Here is a 20,456-nt window from a genome sequence, read left to right on the forward strand (position 1 = left end):
TATGTTCACACACTAGCATTATAGTTTCCTTCATCATCCTTTCTAGGCATTTTCTGAAAATATCCACTGCTTTATCACAATTGCTACATCTGACAACATAGTCTTTCATTTTAGTGTAGAAAAAGATATCTCCTGCAATATTTTTAAATGATATCCTCGTCCTGGTATCTTAATTTTTATTGGTGATAGTAAATATTGATTCCTTATGAAGTAGTTCCAACTGCTTGAGAAAAATGAAGGTGTAATTAATTAAAACCATTTAGAAATACCTATTGTACATTTTTATTTTAACACGTGTTCTTTGAGTGATTCTGAGTTTATCCTAGGAAAAATTAAAATAGCTACTGACCTAAAGTGTAGTAGAAAATGGGGGTGAGGAGGCTTAAGGATATTACCAATGAAGACTTGAACAAAGAAGTGACATAAAATATCTCATCAATGCCGAATACATTAATAGAATAGGGAAAGGACAGGTGAGATAGCAAGGAGAAGGGACAGCCCACACATAGCCCAAGTAGGAAACAGGAAAAGACCCAGAGATGTCTTGGCTCACCTCAATTTGCAAACTTAATTTTCTGGATATCTTTTATTCCATTCTTTCCTGACAAATATTGAGTGTTAATATACTGCAGTCTACCCTTTACCCACTTTGTTTCTTTCCATTGACCTTTATGTCACTTAAAATATTTGATGTTCATTTTCCGTGAACTATAGGCATATGAAATCACTGAATGAAAAGATATTTTAACAAAGTTGCTTTTTAATTTCATGGAATTGCTGTTCCTAATCATGTGGTTACTTGGATTGTTCAACAATGAGACTGTCATCTAAATACCTGATTAGATTATAAGCTTCTGGAAGGTAGGATCTTACTGTTGAGGGCACTGCAATACTTCCAATCACACAAGTTCTCCATCTCATTGTCATCCTCAACAACAACTCTCTCTCTCTCTCTCTCTCTCTCTCTCTCTCTCTCTCTCTCTCTCGCACACACACACACACACACACACACACACACACATCTAGTCAGTTGCCAAATGGGATAATTTCTTCTCTACAACATCACCTGAATCCGTACTTTTTTCCTCCACTCATACAAGTGACCACCATAGTTCAGGCTCTTATTAACTCTCACTTAGACTATTGGAATAGCCTTTTAATAGATATCCTTTCTTTAGGTCTTTCAGTTCTTCATCCTCAACTCAGCCGCCAAAGTAATTTCCCTAAAGCACAGATCTGACCATATACCCCTTCTGCAAAGTCCAGTAGCTCCCTAATACTCCTAGGCTCAAATATAAAATTGTTCACTTGGCTTTTAAAGCTGTTTATAACCTGGTTGCTCCCCATTTGTCCAATCTTCTTAAATTTTAATCCCCTACACACAAAGATTTAGTTCCTTTAAAATGATGCGTATCTCTCATCTCAGACTCAATGCCTTTAATATGGTTGTCCCTTGAACTTGGAATGCTTTCCCTTTCAACCTCTGACTCTGAATTCCTGGCTTCCTTTGAGACCTAATTTATCCTCACCTCCTTGTGAAGGCCTTTCCTGGTCACCACAGATGCTAGTGCCCCTCCCCCCCAAGGTTACCTGCCATTTCCTTTGATTTAACTTATATGCTCTAATTTACATATGTTGTATCCCCCATTAGAATGTAAGTTCCTTGAGCACAAATGCTGCTTTTTGCTCTTTCTTTGTATCTCCAGTGTTAGCTCAGTTTCTGGTTAACAAAAAAAATAGTAATTGCTAAATAAATGCTTGTTGATTGACTGTGTCCCCAGCTCAAAGAAAATAAGAGTTTATTAAACACCTGCTATATGACAAGCTCTTTGCTAAGTGCTTTGCAAATATTATCTCATTTGATACAACAATCCTGGGAGGTAGGTGATGTTATTCCCATTTTACATTTGAGGGAACTGAGACAGACAGAGGTTAAGTGCCTTGTCCCAGGTCAGAGAGCTGGTAAGTGTCTGAGGCTGGATTTGAAGTCAGGTCTTCCTGACTCCAAGCCCAGTGCTCTAGCCACTGCTTTATAAATATTAAATAAATTTAGATTTGACTTAGTGATTTTTTTAAAAATGATAATATGTTTCAATGAAAAAGGGACTTGATTTGGAATCAAGGAACCTATGTTACATGGGGCAAGTGACTTCAACTTTCTGGAACATAGTTTTCTTATTTGTAAAGTAAAGGAATTAAACTAGATAACCTCTAAAATCCTTTCCAGTTCTAAATCTATGATTGTATGATAACTATATCCTTTCATTTTCAATTTAATTCTTTACCTCACAATTGACTTTGGTTTACATTGCATAGTACTGATGTCGTTCATGTATTTTCTGTTGCAGGGTTTATTTATACATGTGGTGGAACATTAAAAGGACTCAATGGCACTATAGAAAGCCCTGGCTTCCCATATGGCTATCCAAATGGTGCAAACTGTACATGGGTAATAATAGCAGAAGAACGGAACAGAATACAAATTGTCTTCCAGTCATTTGCTCTAGAAGAGGAGTATGACTACTTATCCTTATATGATGGACATCCTCATCCTGCAAACTTCAGGACAAGGTTGGTCTGCTTTGATATCAACAATTATTTAATTAATTAATTAAATTAACAAATATTAAAAACCAATAGCAGAATTTTATTTTAACTGCATAGCCTGTTTTTTGAAAAGATGCTCTAAAATATATGACGTACATTCAACTATGGCTCTGTTATCAGTGACTAGAGTGGTCATATCCTATAGTAATTAGTGTTCCTGAGGATATGAATAATCTTATCCTTTGAATATAGATTAAAATTGGTTGGTGATTCTGTCCTGCCAAGTTCACATAAAAGTACCTAATGCACACATCCCTGAAGTTCACGTAAATTCAATTAATTCATGTAAATTCATGAAATTCAGCATATAAGCTGATTTTTTGTAAACTGAATCACATTTAAAATTCTCCAAGCCCTATTTAAAGGAATGTTTCAGTGACTTTTTTACTAAGTTAATTACCACTTTAACAAAGCAAATGAGTGCTAATATTCTCCTTTTTCATGTAATTGGAAGTACAATTGTGTAATATATGTATAATATACACATATATATGTATATACACAAAATCAGCAAAAATTATACTTAAAATTGTCTAATGTATTATAGGACACATCATTTTTAAGGTTGTGCATATAATTTCATATAACCAAATGAATACTAAGTATTTCCAAGAAAAAAGTTGGAGTGTTCAAATATCTGTCCATATCAAATAAAACTATTTCTATCCTGATGCTCATTAATGAAATAAAATGAATTTCCATTGCTTCCTTGCCTTTCCAAGTGTCAAAATCAGTTTTTAGTGAATAGGTTAGCTAAAAATTCAAACCTTTCTTTGTTTTCTTGAAGCAAACTCATTCATCAAAAAACAGCTCTTATTCAACACGCAGAGAAGCTAAGTGGTTCAGTGATAGAGTGCTGGGCTTTGATTCAGGAAGACCTTAGTTCAAATCTAGTCTCCAACACTTATTAGCTATGTAACTCAGGGCTAGTCACTCAACCCTGTTTGCCTTAGTTTCCTCATCTGTAAAATGATTTGGAGGAAATGGCAAACCACTCCATGATGCCAAGAAAATCCCCAAATGAGGTCACAAATGGGTGAACTTGACTGAAACAAAAGAATATAAACAAAATTCAATCTGAAAGTTCAAAATATTGGGCACTTCACATATGTCATCCAGTCCCTGTTTTTTCCCAAACATTCATTTATTTTTTTCTTAATCTTATCATTCAGTTTAAAATATAGCAACAATAATTAATTTTAGTTCAAATTTAGAGACAGCTTTAAGTTTTGTGTAGCATTTCCTCCCAACAAATCTGTGAAATAGGGACTGAAATTATTAATAATTCCATTTTATTGATGAAAACAATAAAATAAGTGACTTTGACACCATCCCATAGCTATCAAGGATCGACTACATACCTAGAGCCAAAGTCACCTTATTATATAAACAGTATGAGTTCTACTACATTGTGATGTCTCAAAAATAATGGAAGCCCACTGTTTTTAAAAAAAAATATGCTCTGAGTTACTATATAGATTATAAACATTAAATCCTCTTAGGTTATTTACATTTTGGGTTTTGTACTCTTTCATTCACTCCTCTTTTACATAATCCTCTTCTCAGATTTAGTGTTTGTTTTTTATCTTTTTGCCTTGTGATTAAAAACTTAGCACTGACCTACAGGAATTTTTAATGACTGATTATTGCTTCCTCCTGCAATCTTTGAAAATTTGATGAATACTCACTAATCATTATATGATTCATTTTATATATATCTATATCTATATATCTATATCTATATATATATTCATTATATGATTATATGACAAGTACTGTATTAGACCAGGGCTTGAGACCCCTAGGCACATACCATCAGAACATAGATAAATACCATACTGGAAAGGAAGAGGACAAAGGAAGGACTTAATTCTAGCACCTTCAATGGGCCAACACTGGGCTAAGTGTTCAGAATGCAAAAAGAAACAAAATAGTCCACTGCCCTCCAGGGGTTTACATTCTACTGAGTTGGAGATCAGATTAAAAATTCTAGAGATTTGGAGGAGGGACAGGTGGATCAAGGGAGATTCCACCAAGGACTTGCCAGTTAAACTGAATTTTGAAGGAGTATGAAGATTCTGAAAGTTGGTGTACATTCCAAAGTGGAAGATACCTCGGACAAAAAGCAGAGTAATCCAGCTTTACTGGAACATAGAGAGTAAAGGAGAATGGTGTGAATTAAGGCTGGAAATTGAGATTGGAACCTGATTATGGAAGGTTTTAAATGTCAAACCACTGAGTTTGTATTTTATCCTAGAGGCTTTGGCTCCTTGAATAAGTTGTTGCAACTTTTTTGGGCAAAAGAGGATCATGAGCAGACCTATACATTAGGAATAATATCTTGGAAACCAGTGGAGGATTCTATATTCCAGTAGAAGTAGAATATAAGGTTCTCAAAGGCAGATGCCTTCCTTCCCTCCTTCTTTCCTTCCTTCCTTCTTACTACATTTCTTTCTTTCATTCTTTTTTCTTCCTTCTTTTCTTTTTTCCTTCCTATATTTCTTCTCTCTCTCTCTCTCTCTCTCTCTCTCTCTCTCTCTCTCTCTCTCTCTCCCTCTCTCTCCCCCCGCCCCCACCCCGGCCTAGCATTGTAGTCTTTAGACAATAATGGGGGCCTATAGAATGCTCACTGAATTAAATTGAATACTATTTTGGTTGTGTTTTTCATAATTATGCTATGTTAAAAGAAATTTTTCTTCATATGTTTAATTCATCAATTCAGTGTGCATGTATTAAGTACTGACCATGTGTTAGATACTTTTAGATATCTTGCTGGGGGTTTGGAACATAGAGAGAAAAATAAAAACAGGAATCTTTCAGCTACTAGATCATTCCACTTTTAAAGCTATAAACTTGTGTCTTTAAAGGAGTTTACATAGTCCTTCCTCTTTGAATATAGCATATTTTAATTTTTTTCTACTAATAATGTCTATGTAGTTGTTTCAAGACAAGTTGCTTCAAAGCATATTTGACCAAGGAATGTCACAAAACTGATTACCAGTAAAGTTCAATTTTTTTTCTTTACTATATTCATCTACTGAGAAAATCCCTTTTCCATTTTCTGCTTCACTGAATGAATGAATAAATATGAGTGAATGAATGGATAAAACATTTATTAAGGACTTACACTATGCAAAGCCCTGTGCTGAGCACTAAAGATACAAGTGGAAAAGGGAGTCAGTACCAGCTCTCAAGGAGCTCACATTCTAATGTGGGAGACAACACATATGGAAGGTTTCAGAGAAAATTCAGATGGAAAATCTCTTCAGTCCTTAGCTTCCAGGGGCTGAGGGTGTAGCAATGTATCTTCTTTAGTGTCATTTCCATTGATAAAATCATACCAGTTTCTGATCTTGAACCATTTGAAAACACTAAGGTTTTTGGTGGCAGGAACTTTCTTCTCTGGGTCTTTAGTATAGGTGGCTATAGTGCCCACAGGAGCAGTTGTTGTTCAGTTGTTTCAGTCCTGTCAGACTTTTTGTGACCCATTTGGGGTTTTCTCAGCAAAGATACTAGAGTGGTTTGCCATTTCCTTTTCCAGCTCATTTTATAGATGAGGAAACTGAGGCAAACAGCATTAAGTGACTTGCCCAGGGTCAGTCACACAGCTGGTAAATGTTTGAGATCAGATTTGAACTCAGGTCTTCTTGACTCCATGCCCAGTACTCTATCCACTGCACTGCTCTACTTAGTTACACCACAGGGGCAATTTCCAGTCTGTATCTCCACAGGTGTTGCTTCCCAGAATGATATCAGTGGGCACTGAGTGGAAACATCGCTGTTACAAAGGCCTTTGTGTTCATGGTCCTGAGGTCCCATTTGAGTCTGAGGAGAGATGGTAGTAGTGATCAAGGTGGTAGTGGTAGTTTGACTTATCTGGCACGTGTTGTACTCTCTCAGAGTGCCCTACTACTTCGGTTAGGCTGGCTCACCTGCCCTGTGTGTTACAATTGTCAGGCAGCTAGTATATATGGATGGTTCCTTCTGCATAGCATTTTCTTCCTCTGATGATGGCTATGAGGTTATGAGGGCTGGAAGCAAGACTGGTGGTCTGCAGGGGGTTGGTGTGGAGGAGTGCTATTCCCAGAGCTCTTGGGCTTGCTTTACTACTGTAACATCTGTTGTCTGGGAAAAAGATAGACCAGGGCAAATCCTTTTGGTTCTGTTACTTCAGTACCATCATGGTTATCAAATTCCATGGGTAGAGACTTAATAAGCACTTGTTGAATAAATATAAATATGTTAGGTGCATTCCGTTAATGACAAAGTATCAGTTTTGCAACAGGAATCAGGAAAGATAAGTCCTCTTCTGGCTTGTATTTGTATGAAGATCAGATCCTTGGTGTTGGTTTATGAATTAGAAGAAAAAGAAAGGGTACATTGCCATTTCTGGCACTTCCTAATAGTTTAAAAGATGAGCAGAAGAGTGAAACAATAAAGGTCTGTGAGATTCTATTGGAAAAAAGAAGTCTGCAATAAATTGTGCATATTTTTTCAACTTTGACACAAAAAAAAACATGATATTACCTAGACAAATGACATTAAATATTACTTTCCTCCCAATATTGTTGGTTGATTGATAATAATGACAAATGATATGTGCATGGTGCTTAACATTTGCAGTGCTTTATTTTATTAGGCAGGTATCCCAGTTACTTCATTTACATTGTTCAGATGAGGAAACTGAGCCTTAGGTTAAATGAATTATTCCAGGTCATGCAACCAGTAAACATCAGAGCTGAAATTCAGTGGCAAAAGTCTCCTGATTCTTTTCATTATGCCATATGTCCTTTCAATTCTTTGGCATTTGTGCCTGTGTATCAATAGACACACATTATGTCTTTCTCTGTAGGTTTATTTGAAAATTATTGAGATAGATATCCTTGCCACATGTGAAAATTGACTTTTATTTTATATAACATTCTAATGAATATGAAAAAAAATTATCAGTAGTAAATTGGTTGTCTTTTACAATGATAAATTTAATTTATGGCATAAAAGCATACAAGCAAAAGCTTAACCCACTGTATCATCTCTTGCATAGCCTGTACACATAGCACACTTTAGAAGCTTAATGCATATATTGGCCTTTCTGCTTAAAAATGAACCTGCTGCTGCTGTTACAAGTGGTGTTTGTTGGGGAGTCTGAAAAAGATCCAATGTGTGAGCTACAGCCCCTGCCAGATTCTCTCTGTGTGTATAAAGTCTGTCCTTTGATTAGAAGTCAAAACTGCTGTTGGCAGGGCTTAATTCTGTTTGCTTCCCAGTCTCTTTGAGTCACTGCATTTTGTCTCATTTTGGGCCACATTCCCTCACTTTTACATGGTTCTGTGGTGCTGCTGTTGCTTTCCTTCCTTAGCAATCATAAGGTCATAGATCTAGAGTTGGAAGTGATTTCAGAGGCTGTGGAGTTCAACCTCCTCATTTTATAGACGTGGAAAAGGATGTCCAAAGAGCTAAGTGACTTGCCCAGGGTGACTCAGGTGATGAGCATCAGAGGTGAGATCTGAACCTACATCCTTTGACTATAGAGCAAATGTTTTTTTCTTCTATATAGATGCATTTATTTTATTACTTTTTTTATTTTTTATATTTTAATATTTTATTAAAATATTTTATATTTAATGATTTTAGTCTTAATTATTTTTACTCTTTTAATTATAATTTTAATACTCTTTTTAAATTTTATTTTACTCTTTTTAAAATTTTTTTATTCTTAATGATGTTTGTTTTTACATTGCTTATATTTTCCTCTTCATCCCTCTCTGTATTTTCTCTCTGGGAGTCATCCTCTTATAACAAGTATTGATGGAGAAAAAAAAAGAAAGAAAAAGGAGGAAAGAAAAAGAAAAAATCAAATTTGATCAATAAATAGAATAAATCTATCATTATCTGCAAAGTTCTACCCCACCCACTCCGACCTTTGAAAAAAAAGGGATGTGAAGTATGGTTTCACATCTTCTTTAAGACCAAGCTTGTTCTTTATAATTTGACAATGCTAAGTTTAAATTGTTTGTTCTTTCCATTTAGGTTGTTACAAGTCACTGTGTATGTTGTTCTCTGTAACTGCTTAATTTACTTTGAATCAGTTAATGTAAATTTTTTTATACTTCTATTCATTAAGTTTGTGATTTCCTCCAATATAGTAATATCTAATTATATAAATGTATCACAATTTGTTTATCCATTTTCCCATTGAAGAATATCTACCTTGTTTCCAGTTCTTTGCTACTCTTCCCTCCCCCCACAAAAAAAGTGTTGCCTTAAATATTTTGGTTTTTATGGAGTTTCTTAGATATATTTCATCTCTAATTGTTTTACCATTTCTTAGAAGATGTTGTCGGAGTATTTTATCATCCTTCCTTTTGTGACCAACCCAAGGAAGCTGAGTTCATTGTGTCTCTCCTCTGGAATCTCATTTTTGCCTTCTTTCTTATCATTTGATAGATACTTCTTTTTGTTGTTGTTGAGTCATTTCAGTTGTATCCTATTCTTTATGACCCCATTTGGGGTTTTCTTGACAAACATACTGGAGTTGCTTGCCATTTCTTTCTCCATCTCTTTTTACAGATGAGGAAACTAAGGCAAACAGGCTTATGTGACTTGCCCAGGGTCACACAGCTAGTAAGTATCTGCGACCAGATTTGAACTCAAGTCCTCCTGATTCTAGGGACAGCACTCTATCCACTACACCAAGATGCTTCTGTTAGGCACTGAAACATCACAGAAAGATGACTAAACTGGGCATTTGGAGCAGTCCCACTTTCCACTATTTTGCTGTTTGTAGAGTTTTAATTGAGTCCTGATGCCAGATATAATTAGAATATGTTTGGCCACCAGGTTAGTTAAATTTAGACTAATTGATCATTTCAACTTTTGCCTTCTTTCTCTCCAAAGATCAAAAGGGGAAATACATAGAAAAATGAGCCAAAAATATGGTTGTTTAATTAATCATTCTGTAAGTATTTGTTAAGGTGCTTGGGATACAAATATAATGAATGAGACAATCCCTAGACCAAGGAGCTTACATTCTAATAGGTAAGACAACAAGTGCATTCTAATAGGGAAAACAACAAGCAATGTGTAAATACAAATATAGAGAGAATAATTCAGAGACCATTTCTTGGATGAGAAAACTGAAGCAAAGAGAGTTTAAATATGTGACCCAGGGTCACATAGTTATTAAGTAACTAAGGCAGATTTTAATACTGGTCAAAAAGTGGCAATGAGACCTGGTTTTCAGGGAGAACGCAGACAAAATGTATCATAATAAAAATCTGCAATAAAGAGAAACCGAGGCACATATTTCCAAGCATGATCAATTTATTATCAAGGCTAGTAACTGCCAATAAAAGGGATCCATGGATCTTCAGTAGCCAAGGACCAACTGAGTGGTTTACAGAGAACATTTTTATATCAATAAAGAGGAACTATTCAAAATGCATATTCATGAGATTGCTGCATATTCATGATATTAATGCATATTCATAGGACCTACAGGAAAAAAGGAGTATAATAAGAATAGGGAAGTAGGTTGATCTGTAACATTAGGACTGTAGGTATTCCCAATTCCATGTGACTATTATTAAATCAAAGACAGGCTTTCTCATTGGCTCAGGTGTCCAAGATTATTGAAGCAACTAAATATACTATGAGAGCATCATGGAGTGTTTTGTAAGTTTTCATGAGTCTAAATGAAGAATTAACTTACATACAAAAAGGGGAACTTTAACTCACACAAAAAAGGAGAAGTCTTCTGAACAAAGAACTTAAGCTCACAAGAGAACAGAAGTTAAAATCTAACAACTTATGAATAAAAGCTAGATTAATTTCAGTTTAATTCATAGCAGGCCTTAGCTAAAAATCAGGTCTGATTATATCAATTGAACACAATCTAAATTTATATTTCTCAGATGCAACTGTCAGTGTCTAGCATCCCAGGACCAGAATCCAAGCTTCAAGTGGTTGAGGGATGAGGAAGATGAAGAAAATGGTCAATGTGCAGATGGCATGGTTTAGAAATGACCTGGAAGTGATAAAGAGGCTTGGTTCTGGGTAAAAACTTACATCATCTGTAGCTGTATTATTTCAGGATCAGAGCTTAACATTTTGTTAATTTGGAAATATTTTTAAATATTTGTTCTTAATAACGGAATCCCAGAATTGAATGACACCTTCAAGGTCTTCTATGACAAACCTCTAACTGAAGTATAAATCCCTTTGAAAAGCTAAAACTCAGGAAAAATCATTACATCTCAAGAAAGTCCATTTTACTTCTGGAGTATTCTAATTATTAAGAAGGTTTGGGTTTTTGGTTTGTTTTGGTTTTGGTTTTGGTTTCCTCTGTATTGAGCTAAAATCTGTCTTAGTATAGTGTCTCTGCATTGGTGCTGGCTATGCTTTCTGGAGACAATCAGATTGTCATTTTTTTTTCCACAAGACAGCTTTTTAAATATTTATTTGTCATTTTATTTACATTTAATAATATTTTATTTTCCCCCAATTACATGTCAAAACAATTTTTCAATATTTTTTTTTAAGTTTTGGGTTCCAAATTCTAAACCTCTCTCCCTTCCCTACCCCTTCCCTGCGATGGTAAGCAACTTGATATAGGTTATACATGTCCAATCATGTAAAACATTTCCATTTTAGTCATTTTATGCAAGAAGACAGAAGAAAAGGAAGGAAGGAAGGAAGAAATAAAAAGAAAGAAAAAAAGAAAAGAAAAAGAAAGAAAGAAAGAATGCTTCAGTTTGTATTCAGACATCAGTTCTTTTTCTGGAAGATCACATGCTATTTAAATCTTCTCTTTTCCTAATTTTGTCCTAGTAGGTGGAAAAGGTAAAGGCCTCTTTTAACTTTCAGCCCTATCTTGTGCCATAAATACTGACCCTTTCCAAATATAATCATACCTCAAGATTTACTAGGGAGAGAAGTTATTTCAAGGTTCCATTAAACAGTATTCTTTTCAGAGTTTTGTCACAAATTTGTTCTACAATTTTTCCCTACTTGGTACTGTCCAGCAAACTCCTCCAATTTAGCCTGCTAACTATCTAGGCCTTGTGATTCAGAACCTTTACCAGTCTAGACAAAATCTCTTTCTTTTGCTGTATTTCACTGTATCCTCATTCCTATCTGAGTCAGTTTTATCCTACCTTAGACCTCATCTTCCTTGGCCCTTGATTCTGCTGTGCTCTTGGGAATTTACTTTCTTTCCTTAACAAACTATTCTTCCTCCTCTAACTCTTCCTCTTACACTCCTTTTACTTCTTGGCAGAAAATGAAATGTAGTCATCTCCTAATGACAAATCTCTTAACAGATTTTTCCAGTTCTGGTTCTTTCTTAGAATTGGCAAACTCCTTTCTTCACATTGTGACCCTTCCAATTCCCTGGTCTTTCTGGTTCATTAGCCACCATTTATTCCATTTACATTCTACCTCAGCTACACATGGGGATAAGAAATAAGACCTCACCTGCATTTGCTTAGTGTCTAAAATTTGGAATTATACATTTCCTTTTTCATATCACAATTACCTTTCTAATAGTTTAACACTAACGTCAGAAGGTGATCGTTGTCTTTATTGTAACTTCCAGACCTAAATTCAATCCAATCAATTCAGCAAGCATTGTGCTAAATTCTGGGGTTATAAAACAAAAATAAATGAACAAGCAAGCAAACTATCCCTTCCCTAGGAATTGACATTCAGTTGTGGGTGGGTGGAGGAGGAATAACATGTAAACTCTTAATTAAATGTAAAATATATAGAAAGCAAATTCAAAGAAATTTTGGGAGGGTGTATTTAACAAATAGGGGAAGTAAGAAAGGAATTATGTAGGAGATAGAAACTGAATTGAAATTTGGCAGAATATAGGGATTCTAAGAGGCAAAGGTTAGGAAGCAAGGCACTGGAGGCCTGATCAAAGAATGAGAGATAGGAAAAATAATGTTACATTCAGGGGACGGCTCTTGACCCAGTATGCTGAAATGTGTATATGAGGAAAGTAACATAGAAACAAGCCTGGGGAGCTAGATTGGAACCAAATTTTGAAGGGCTCTAAATGCTAAAAAGAGGGACTTTTCAAATATTTTGAGGTAATCAGAAACCATCAGAGATTCTTGAGAAAAGCAGTTTGTGACTTGCAAGTATCAATTTGGTAGCTTTTGTGGGATGAGTTGGAGAAAGGAAACACTAGAGGCCGTGAGAGCAATTTGAAGACTTTTGCAATATTCTGGTAAGAAATTATACATCATGATGATGATGATGTCATTTATCAGTGCTTTAAGCTTTGCAAAGCACACTACATGCTATTTCCTTTGATTCCCATAACAGTCTTATAAGGTAGGTGGTATTATTTTCTCCATTTTACAGATGAGGGAACTTGGCGAAAGGTTAAGTGATTTGCCCAGAATCACAGAACTAGGGAATGGCAAAATTCAAGCTCAAATCTTCCTGACTGCACATCTAGTTCTCTCTCTGCTGTGCCACCTAACTCCCTATCTAGCTTCCCTAACTAAGGCATTGTTCTATGAATGAGAGAAGAACACAGATGCAAGAGATGCTATGGAGGCAGAATCAACAAGACTTGACAACTGATAGGCTATGGAGAGGTTGGGGAGGGTGTTGATTAATGTATCTGTGTCAGCCTATCTCATGTGGAATACCCCAGGGCTCCCTTGAGCTATTCAACATGTTTATCAATGACTTAGAAAAAAGTTAAAATGGCATACCTATGAAATTGCAGATGGTACAAATCTTGAAATGTTAGCTAATGAATTGTATGATTGAAATTGGAATGGAATTTTTTGAAAAAAGACTGAAACTTTAGTTCCCACTTAATAAAATGAGCTTTACGAGGAATAGATGTGTACAGGTTGGCATTTAGGTTCAATAATGCAATCATACTCCTATAGAATGGGGATACGTAAGTAGAGTGTAGTGCCTATTTTAAAAGTCCTGTAGAATTTGGTGAAATTGAAGGTCAAAAAGGGTCAAAAGTGTGGTAGAACTGGAGTGGGAATAGCAAAGTCCTATTTTTCTCCCAGACCAATGAGGTCCATCCTTTCCCTATATGTTGAATAGGCAACCCTTTCCCCTATATTCTTAGCCCCTTCCCCCATATACTTCACAAACAACTGCTGAGCAATTACTTCCCTCTTATGCTGAATAGGCAACCTCACCACTCAGTAGCCCACCCTATCACCAGCAACCTTGTGATCTAGAGACCCTCAGTTCATCCTATCACCAGTGGCCTTGTGGTCAAGGGACTTCCCCAAGACCACGCAAGCGCAATAAAACTCTTCAATACCCAAAAGCACAATAAGAATCTTCAATGCCCAGTAGTAACTTATGTGATGTCAAAGTCTCCATTTACTTCTTATGAATATGGTAATGAAGGGACTGGAGAGTGAAAGTATAACTATTTCAAGATAGCTACCTGGAAGACCCAGTACAACAGAGGCTGAAGTCTTTATGACATAGCAAATTTCCATAAGTTACTCCCCCTTCAGCTCTGACATAAGCAAGTCCCCATTCCCCTTCCACCCAACCAACCAGTATCATGAGCTGCTTGGTTCCATTTGCTTTTATAATAATAAAGCCCTGCTTGGAAGGACTGGGCCTTGGTATTCTTACTGACTCCGAACCAACTCTCCCACTGTAGAACTATGATATTTTAAACTATATTAATTGAAGCATAGTGTCCAGAAAGAAGAATGTGATGATCCTGATATGGTGTGTGTTAATTTGAACATAAACCACATCTTTAAAAATATATTTTAGATTTTTTCCAATAATTAGTGTTAAACTTACAGGTTTTTACAAAATTCACTTTTATACTTTGGGGGGTGGGGCTTATTTCTTTCAACTCTTTTTTCCAGTTTCCCTCTAGTTTGGGGATCATTTTGATCATTAGGGAAGAGAGAGGCAACATAAGAGTTGGATAGTTTTTTTTTAATCTGTCACCTGTGATGGTCTTCTTGTTTACTGAAAAGAGTCAATCTTCCTCTTCTTGATTTTTTGTCCAAAATGTGCATTATTAGCATTGTTTTGACAAGACTCCATTAATATTGATATTTAGCTTTCATAACCCTGTACCCACAGATCTGTATCATTCTTTTTGTATTTGTTGTTGGTTGTCTGCCCTTACTTTCTTATAATCTTTTCAAAGCTGAGCTCATTGGAGACCTCCCTTGGACCTATATCAACCTCTGTAGATAGCCCACTCCTTTTTGTCTTCCTTGTAAATACCAGCAACTGAAATGTTAGAATTTGTTTGATTAAGTTTTATTCTTGAGCTAATTTATTTCCCTTTTATAGTCTGGAACTATAAACAGAAAATCAATTGGCTCCCCTTTTTAAAAAATAAATATTTTCATATAGGAGTAGATAAAAATATCAATAGTTCATTTACCATGTCAACAACAAACCAGAGAAAATGGAAATAAATGTAAAACAAATCTCTTCTCTGAAAATTTTGTTTTCTATAGATTAGTCACTTCAGTGTATAAAGACTACAGCTTCCTCCAAGAAGATTTTATTTGTGGTGTTATGCTAAAAGTAATTTGGAAATTGAGAATAATTTCCTAAATACCAATAAAAGCAAATTTTTGGTACAGGCAACAGCCTTGCTTGAAAATTATGAGGATAATAAATTATTTTTGAAACTGTAAATTTTGCATGGATTTATTTTTTGGAAGGACAAGAGGGAACACAATGTTAATAACTATTTACCTGATAAGTACACATTAATAAAATTGTTTACTTTATATTTTACCTAACATTTTATTGCATTCTGATACTAATTAGAGTATATCCAATTATCAAAATACTTTTGGATACATTTTACTCCATTTTCATTGTCACTATGTGAAGAAATCCAGCTCCTTAGTCTTACCACCCCATCGCCATTTTCCAGTAAATTAAGTTGTCAATGGTCACAAAACTAGGTAATGATAGATTTAGGTCTGTTGATTCACATTTCAGAGTTCTTTCCACTTGTCAACACTACCTCTGAGGAGTATACACTAAAGTGGAACCTGTTCATTATTATGCCACATTATGACCTCAGAAGTAGTTTTGTACGAAGGGGACAACACCCCCTTCAGTTCCTTAATTGGGTATCCTATTGGACATTTTCAATTTCTAATGTGATGAGTCTTTAAAAAAAAATTATAAAGACCTTTCATATTGCCTTTGGGTATACAGACAAATTAAAAGCAAAATCAATTAAGAATGTAACGTACTTTAGGCAGTTAATGACTATCCTTGGTTTTGTATAACATTTTCCACTTTGGAACTTTCAAATTAATCTTTAGGATAGAATTCAAGGACAGAAATGGGGCTTAAAAATTTTCTTCCATAAATAAAGTTTCTTTCAGACTTGAGGAAGCTATGGATTCCAGAGTATAAAACCTCTTCCTCCTAAATTTTTATTTTATTCAATCTATTTTGTTAAGTCAATTCTAGGAACCAAGTTTACAGTTAGGAAAAAATTTTTAAACTGAGAAACTCTCTCTTTTTAAGAATCAGCTTACACTGGCTTTTATAATTCTCCATGTGGAAAAGACTTCACAGGTCGTGACCCCATTCACAGTTTAAGAAGCGCTGAAGGGGTCACGAGTAGAAAAAAGTTTAAGAAGCCCTGAACCCTAATGATACATTTGTTCATATTTCATATAGTTCAAAAGTCTGAGATATGGGCATAAGTTGAACTTTGAGTCTCTCAAAGTTATGTATGCATATGTCCCTATAAAGCATTATGAGAAAGCATTTATTGCCAGATTTGATGAGTTTCAGGGAACTATGCCCTTATTCTTCTCATAAATATCTCAATTGCCTCTCCTGTCTGATTAGAGGACAGGAGGGTGGTGTAATAAACCTCACTCAAGGCCTTTGCTTTATAGAGGGCTCATTCACAACTTTCCAATTAACTTCATTTTCCATCAACTGCTTTCCTTGGTTTTGGCTTCACAAAATATTATGTCTTTTTTACTTTAAAAAAACATTACCACATTTGACTAACACACAAGCAAGTCACTTAGTTCCCAATACTTTCTAATCCCCACTCCTCATGGTTAACTGTTTCCTTTTACCTCTTCCCTGAGAGTACAGTCTGAATACCCCTATGTAGGCCACAACTAGAGCTAAGACTTTCAGAGACCAAAGATAAGCACGTTTAACTTGAACTTGTCCTTTCAAATTCCACTAATATTGTCCTTGAATTTTTGGTGAGATTCAGAGGGTTAACTTAGTAATGCAGAAGGACATTGGCCTGCATTTTTGCAATGAGGGCAAAAAGTCCCTTCTATTATTACACAGGAATTCAGTAAAGTTTTTCATTTCTTTCTTTAAATATGAGGTTCAAAAGATCCTAGATTTTAAGTTAGAAGAGATCGTGGGATCATAGATCTAAGGATGAAAGCGACCTTAAGGTTACCTAGTCCAAACTTCTCATTTTTCAGATGAGGAAACTGAGACCCAGTGGTGACAGAGACAGAATTTGAAATCATTTCCTCTGACTCCAAAGCTAGTGCTTTATCAAATGTATCGTGATGCCATTTTATTTCAGGATAATAGAGACTTGATATGATAGTAACCATACTGGATGGTCCTTAGGGGACAGGGAGTAATCAAATAAATAATTCAATAAAATGATCTGTTGGCCAATGCCTAGAACAGGGGTGGGGAACCTACAGCCTCAAGGCCACATGTGGCCCTCTAGGTCCTTGGGTGTGGCCTTTTGACTGAGTCCAAATTTTACAAAACAAATCCTCTTATTAAGGGAATTTGTTCTGTGAAGTTTGGATTCAGTTAAAGGGCCTTAAGGCCATAGGTTTCCCCACCCCTGGCCTAGAAGATACGTTTTTTCTCCTTGTAGGATTCATGTTTTAGTCAATCCTCTGAGGTTCTTTTTGCTTCCAACTCTTGAAGTTGTCTCGGAACACATTTTCTTCATATATACTTGCATTAGAAAAAACTAATGTTTAATTGAAATATATTATTGTATGTGTTTAGTTTTGATGTTGACAAAAGGTTTGAAATAGGGGCAAATGTAAAACTTTGTTCAGTCCTTCATATTTGTTTATCTAAATTTTATTATTATCATCTATCCTGAATGGTTGTTTGAAGGAAGAAAAAGGAGTGTGAAGTAGTACCATTTAATTTTCTCTCCCAAAATTGGGAAGTTGAAAAGAAACTATGAAAGCTAACATAGTTAAAGTTAACTATGAAAGTAAACAAATGAAAAGTACATATTTTGTTGGGGTTTTTTTTGGGGGGGAGGACAATCATCAAGTTGCTAAATGTTCAAATTGATTTAATTTTAGCCTATTAACCTTTGCCCAAAGGTTGATAAAATGAAACTAAAGGCAATTTTCATGAATTTTCAAAAAAAATACACAAATTGAAAAAAATAGAACAAATACTAAAATGCGACCAATGTCTAGATGAAGAAATGTCTAGAAGAGGAAGAAAAGGGAAAGAATTAACTGGAGAAAGAAAGGTAACTATATTTTCTAAATTATCAACAGTGAAGAAGCAAGATAATTAAACAAAAAACTACATATCAAGAAAGGTTAATGTCTCAGACAAAGTTCAGAATCAAATAAGTGAAAGGAAAGAGATTGTTATGTTTGGAAAAAAGTGTATTTTAAGTAATGAGCTATGGTGGGGGGGATGATCTCAAGTAGCACCTTTATCATTGCAGTTTTCTTACCAACCATAAGCAGACTAAATAATAAAAAGCACTGTTTATCATATTTTATATCAGACCATTTCTCTGAAGAGGTAGGTCAAAATGTGAAATTCTTTCATTTATTCAACACTTCATTCTTCAGGATTCTCTGGGCCTATAAAATACATATACATTTATAAGTATCATTCAATAAAAAGTCAAATAACTAGGAAATATTTGAATGCTATTCTATAAATAGTAACATGTATTTTTCAACACTCCACAAGATAATTTTATTATTAAATTGATGTGAATATTTCTAAACTTAAATCAGTCTAAAGATTGCAACAGGTTTGAGAATGATGCTATCAGCCAGAAGTACTGGTATCAACCCTAGAACCCTTCATCCTCAATTCATTCTCAATCCCATGGACCTGCCACATTTTCAGGAGAGATTGTTCACATTTGTTTTACCTTTTGGGTATGACAAACCCATCAAAGTATCTTTGATAACAAAGTTACTTTGTACACCATCTAATTTTGTTATCATAAAGAAATTAAAATATTTGCATATTGCATGTTTCATTCCCCTAGCTTTCACTATGCTTTAATCACCATAGAGTGAGTGAGAACCTTACCTCAGTCTAAGGGCATTTATTTGGTTTAGCCTTGAGAAAACAATAAAACTCTCCACTACCCAGGGAGGTTCTTTGACACTTACCAGTGAGGTTTCTTGCAAAATTGTGAGTAAGAGAGAATATAGAATATCTTTTTTAACTTCTATTCATTGCCCCCAGTTCTGACCTCTAGTGACAGGAAGTAAAAATTTAATCCCTCTTCTGTATGCCAACCTGTATGCCAACCCTTCGCATACTTCTTAATTAGTTCAAACTTCATTATCATTTCAATGATGCTAATACATGAAAATTGAAAAGAAACAAATTTAGCCTTATTCCAAGCAAAGGGGGAAAAAGTAAAACAACAATTAGAGCTATCTAAAAGGAATTAGTTGCCTCAGGAGTTAATGGGTTTCCCCTCTTGAATTTCTTTAAGCAAAAGATGAATGACCACTTCTCAGAAATATTATAGAGAAAATTCTTGTTTTAGAATAGGTTCCGTTATTTTGCCTTTAAGGTTCCTTCCAACCCTGAGATTTTGTAAAGTTTTGATCCTGGTAAAAGTTCGCTTTATAAGTAGGGTTTTGTGATACATCCCTTCAGAGCAACATCCAAAATTAAATAAAGCCATATTCATTTATCAGTCTAGCTGTCTGTTTTACATTCTAGACATTCTCTAATATTTATCTTAAACTTGGCAGAATACATTATCACTTACAGTATCAAGGATGGCTAGACAGACTTGGGGAAGGATACCATCCTTGTAGATTTCACCTGTTTTGTTTTTGTTTTTGTTTTCCTGTTATAAAGTTCTTCATAGGTTTTACTTATACTTTTAAATGGAGGGGAGACTTTAGTCTTCCATCATGAGATCTAACTGAGTTTACTTCCTCACTTGAAGCTGGAAAAACATTGAATTTCGGATTTGAAATCAACTCTGGAGGTCACTGAATCTAATACAGGCCATAGTGGTACATTCCTATAATCCCTGCTACTAAGGAAAACTGAGACTGGTGATCACTTGAACTCAAGATTTTTGAACTTCAGCAGGACTAAAGCTCTAGCACAAATATGGTGAGATCCTGAGAATAGAGGCCACTAGATTTTCTAAGAAGAGACAAACCATCTCAGGTAGGAAACAGCAAGTGAAAGCTTGTGTGTGCCCATTAGCTATATGTTCTGTCCAGTGAGTGGCCACTACATTTTTAGTCTGGACAAGATAGGATGACACAGTCTGAAAATAAAGAAACAAACAAATAAATGAAGGGATGAATGAATAAATCTAAAATTAATAAAATAAATCCTTAATTCATCCCTAAGATGGCAGAGTAGTAGGAAGTATAGTCCAGCTCCTCCAACATATTTCCTCCACAAAGATCTAGGAAATGCATCAAGAAAAGTCCTGTTCAGGAAATCTAAGAAAAAAAATTACAGTGACTCATTTTTCTAGCTTATCTTGGCAAAGGGGAACAGATGGAGATGTCTGTTGATACAAGAGATAGTCTGGCCAGGGGTGTGCTGTGTAAAGCATTCTAGTACTCAGGAACTGAAAAAGACTT

At 35.2% G+C, this 20,456-nt stretch overlaps 1 protein-coding gene across 3 annotated transcripts in view; it reads left to right on the forward strand.

Moving 5' to 3' along the window:
- The window catches only part of CSMD3 (CUB and Sushi multiple domains 3), a 1,542,511-nt gene that overhangs the window by 204,188 nt on the left and 1,317,867 nt on the right, over positions 1-20,456 (forward strand). For all 3 annotated transcript variants that reach the window (XM_027854053.1, XM_027854054.1, XM_027854055.1), the window contains exon 2: positions 2,349-2,571. In XM_027854053.1, the coding sequence (XP_027709854.1) occupies positions 2,349-2,571 (223 nt within the window). The remainder of the gene's footprint in view (positions 1-2,348; positions 2,572-20,456) is intronic.

The sequence above is a fragment of the Vombatus ursinus genome, unplaced genomic scaffold (assembly GCF_900497805.2).
Source record: "Vombatus ursinus unplaced genomic scaffold, bare-nosed wombat genome assembly UNPS02010284.1, whole genome shotgun sequence".
Taxonomy (NCBI): domain Eukaryota; kingdom Metazoa; phylum Chordata; class Mammalia; order Diprotodontia; family Vombatidae; genus Vombatus; species Vombatus ursinus.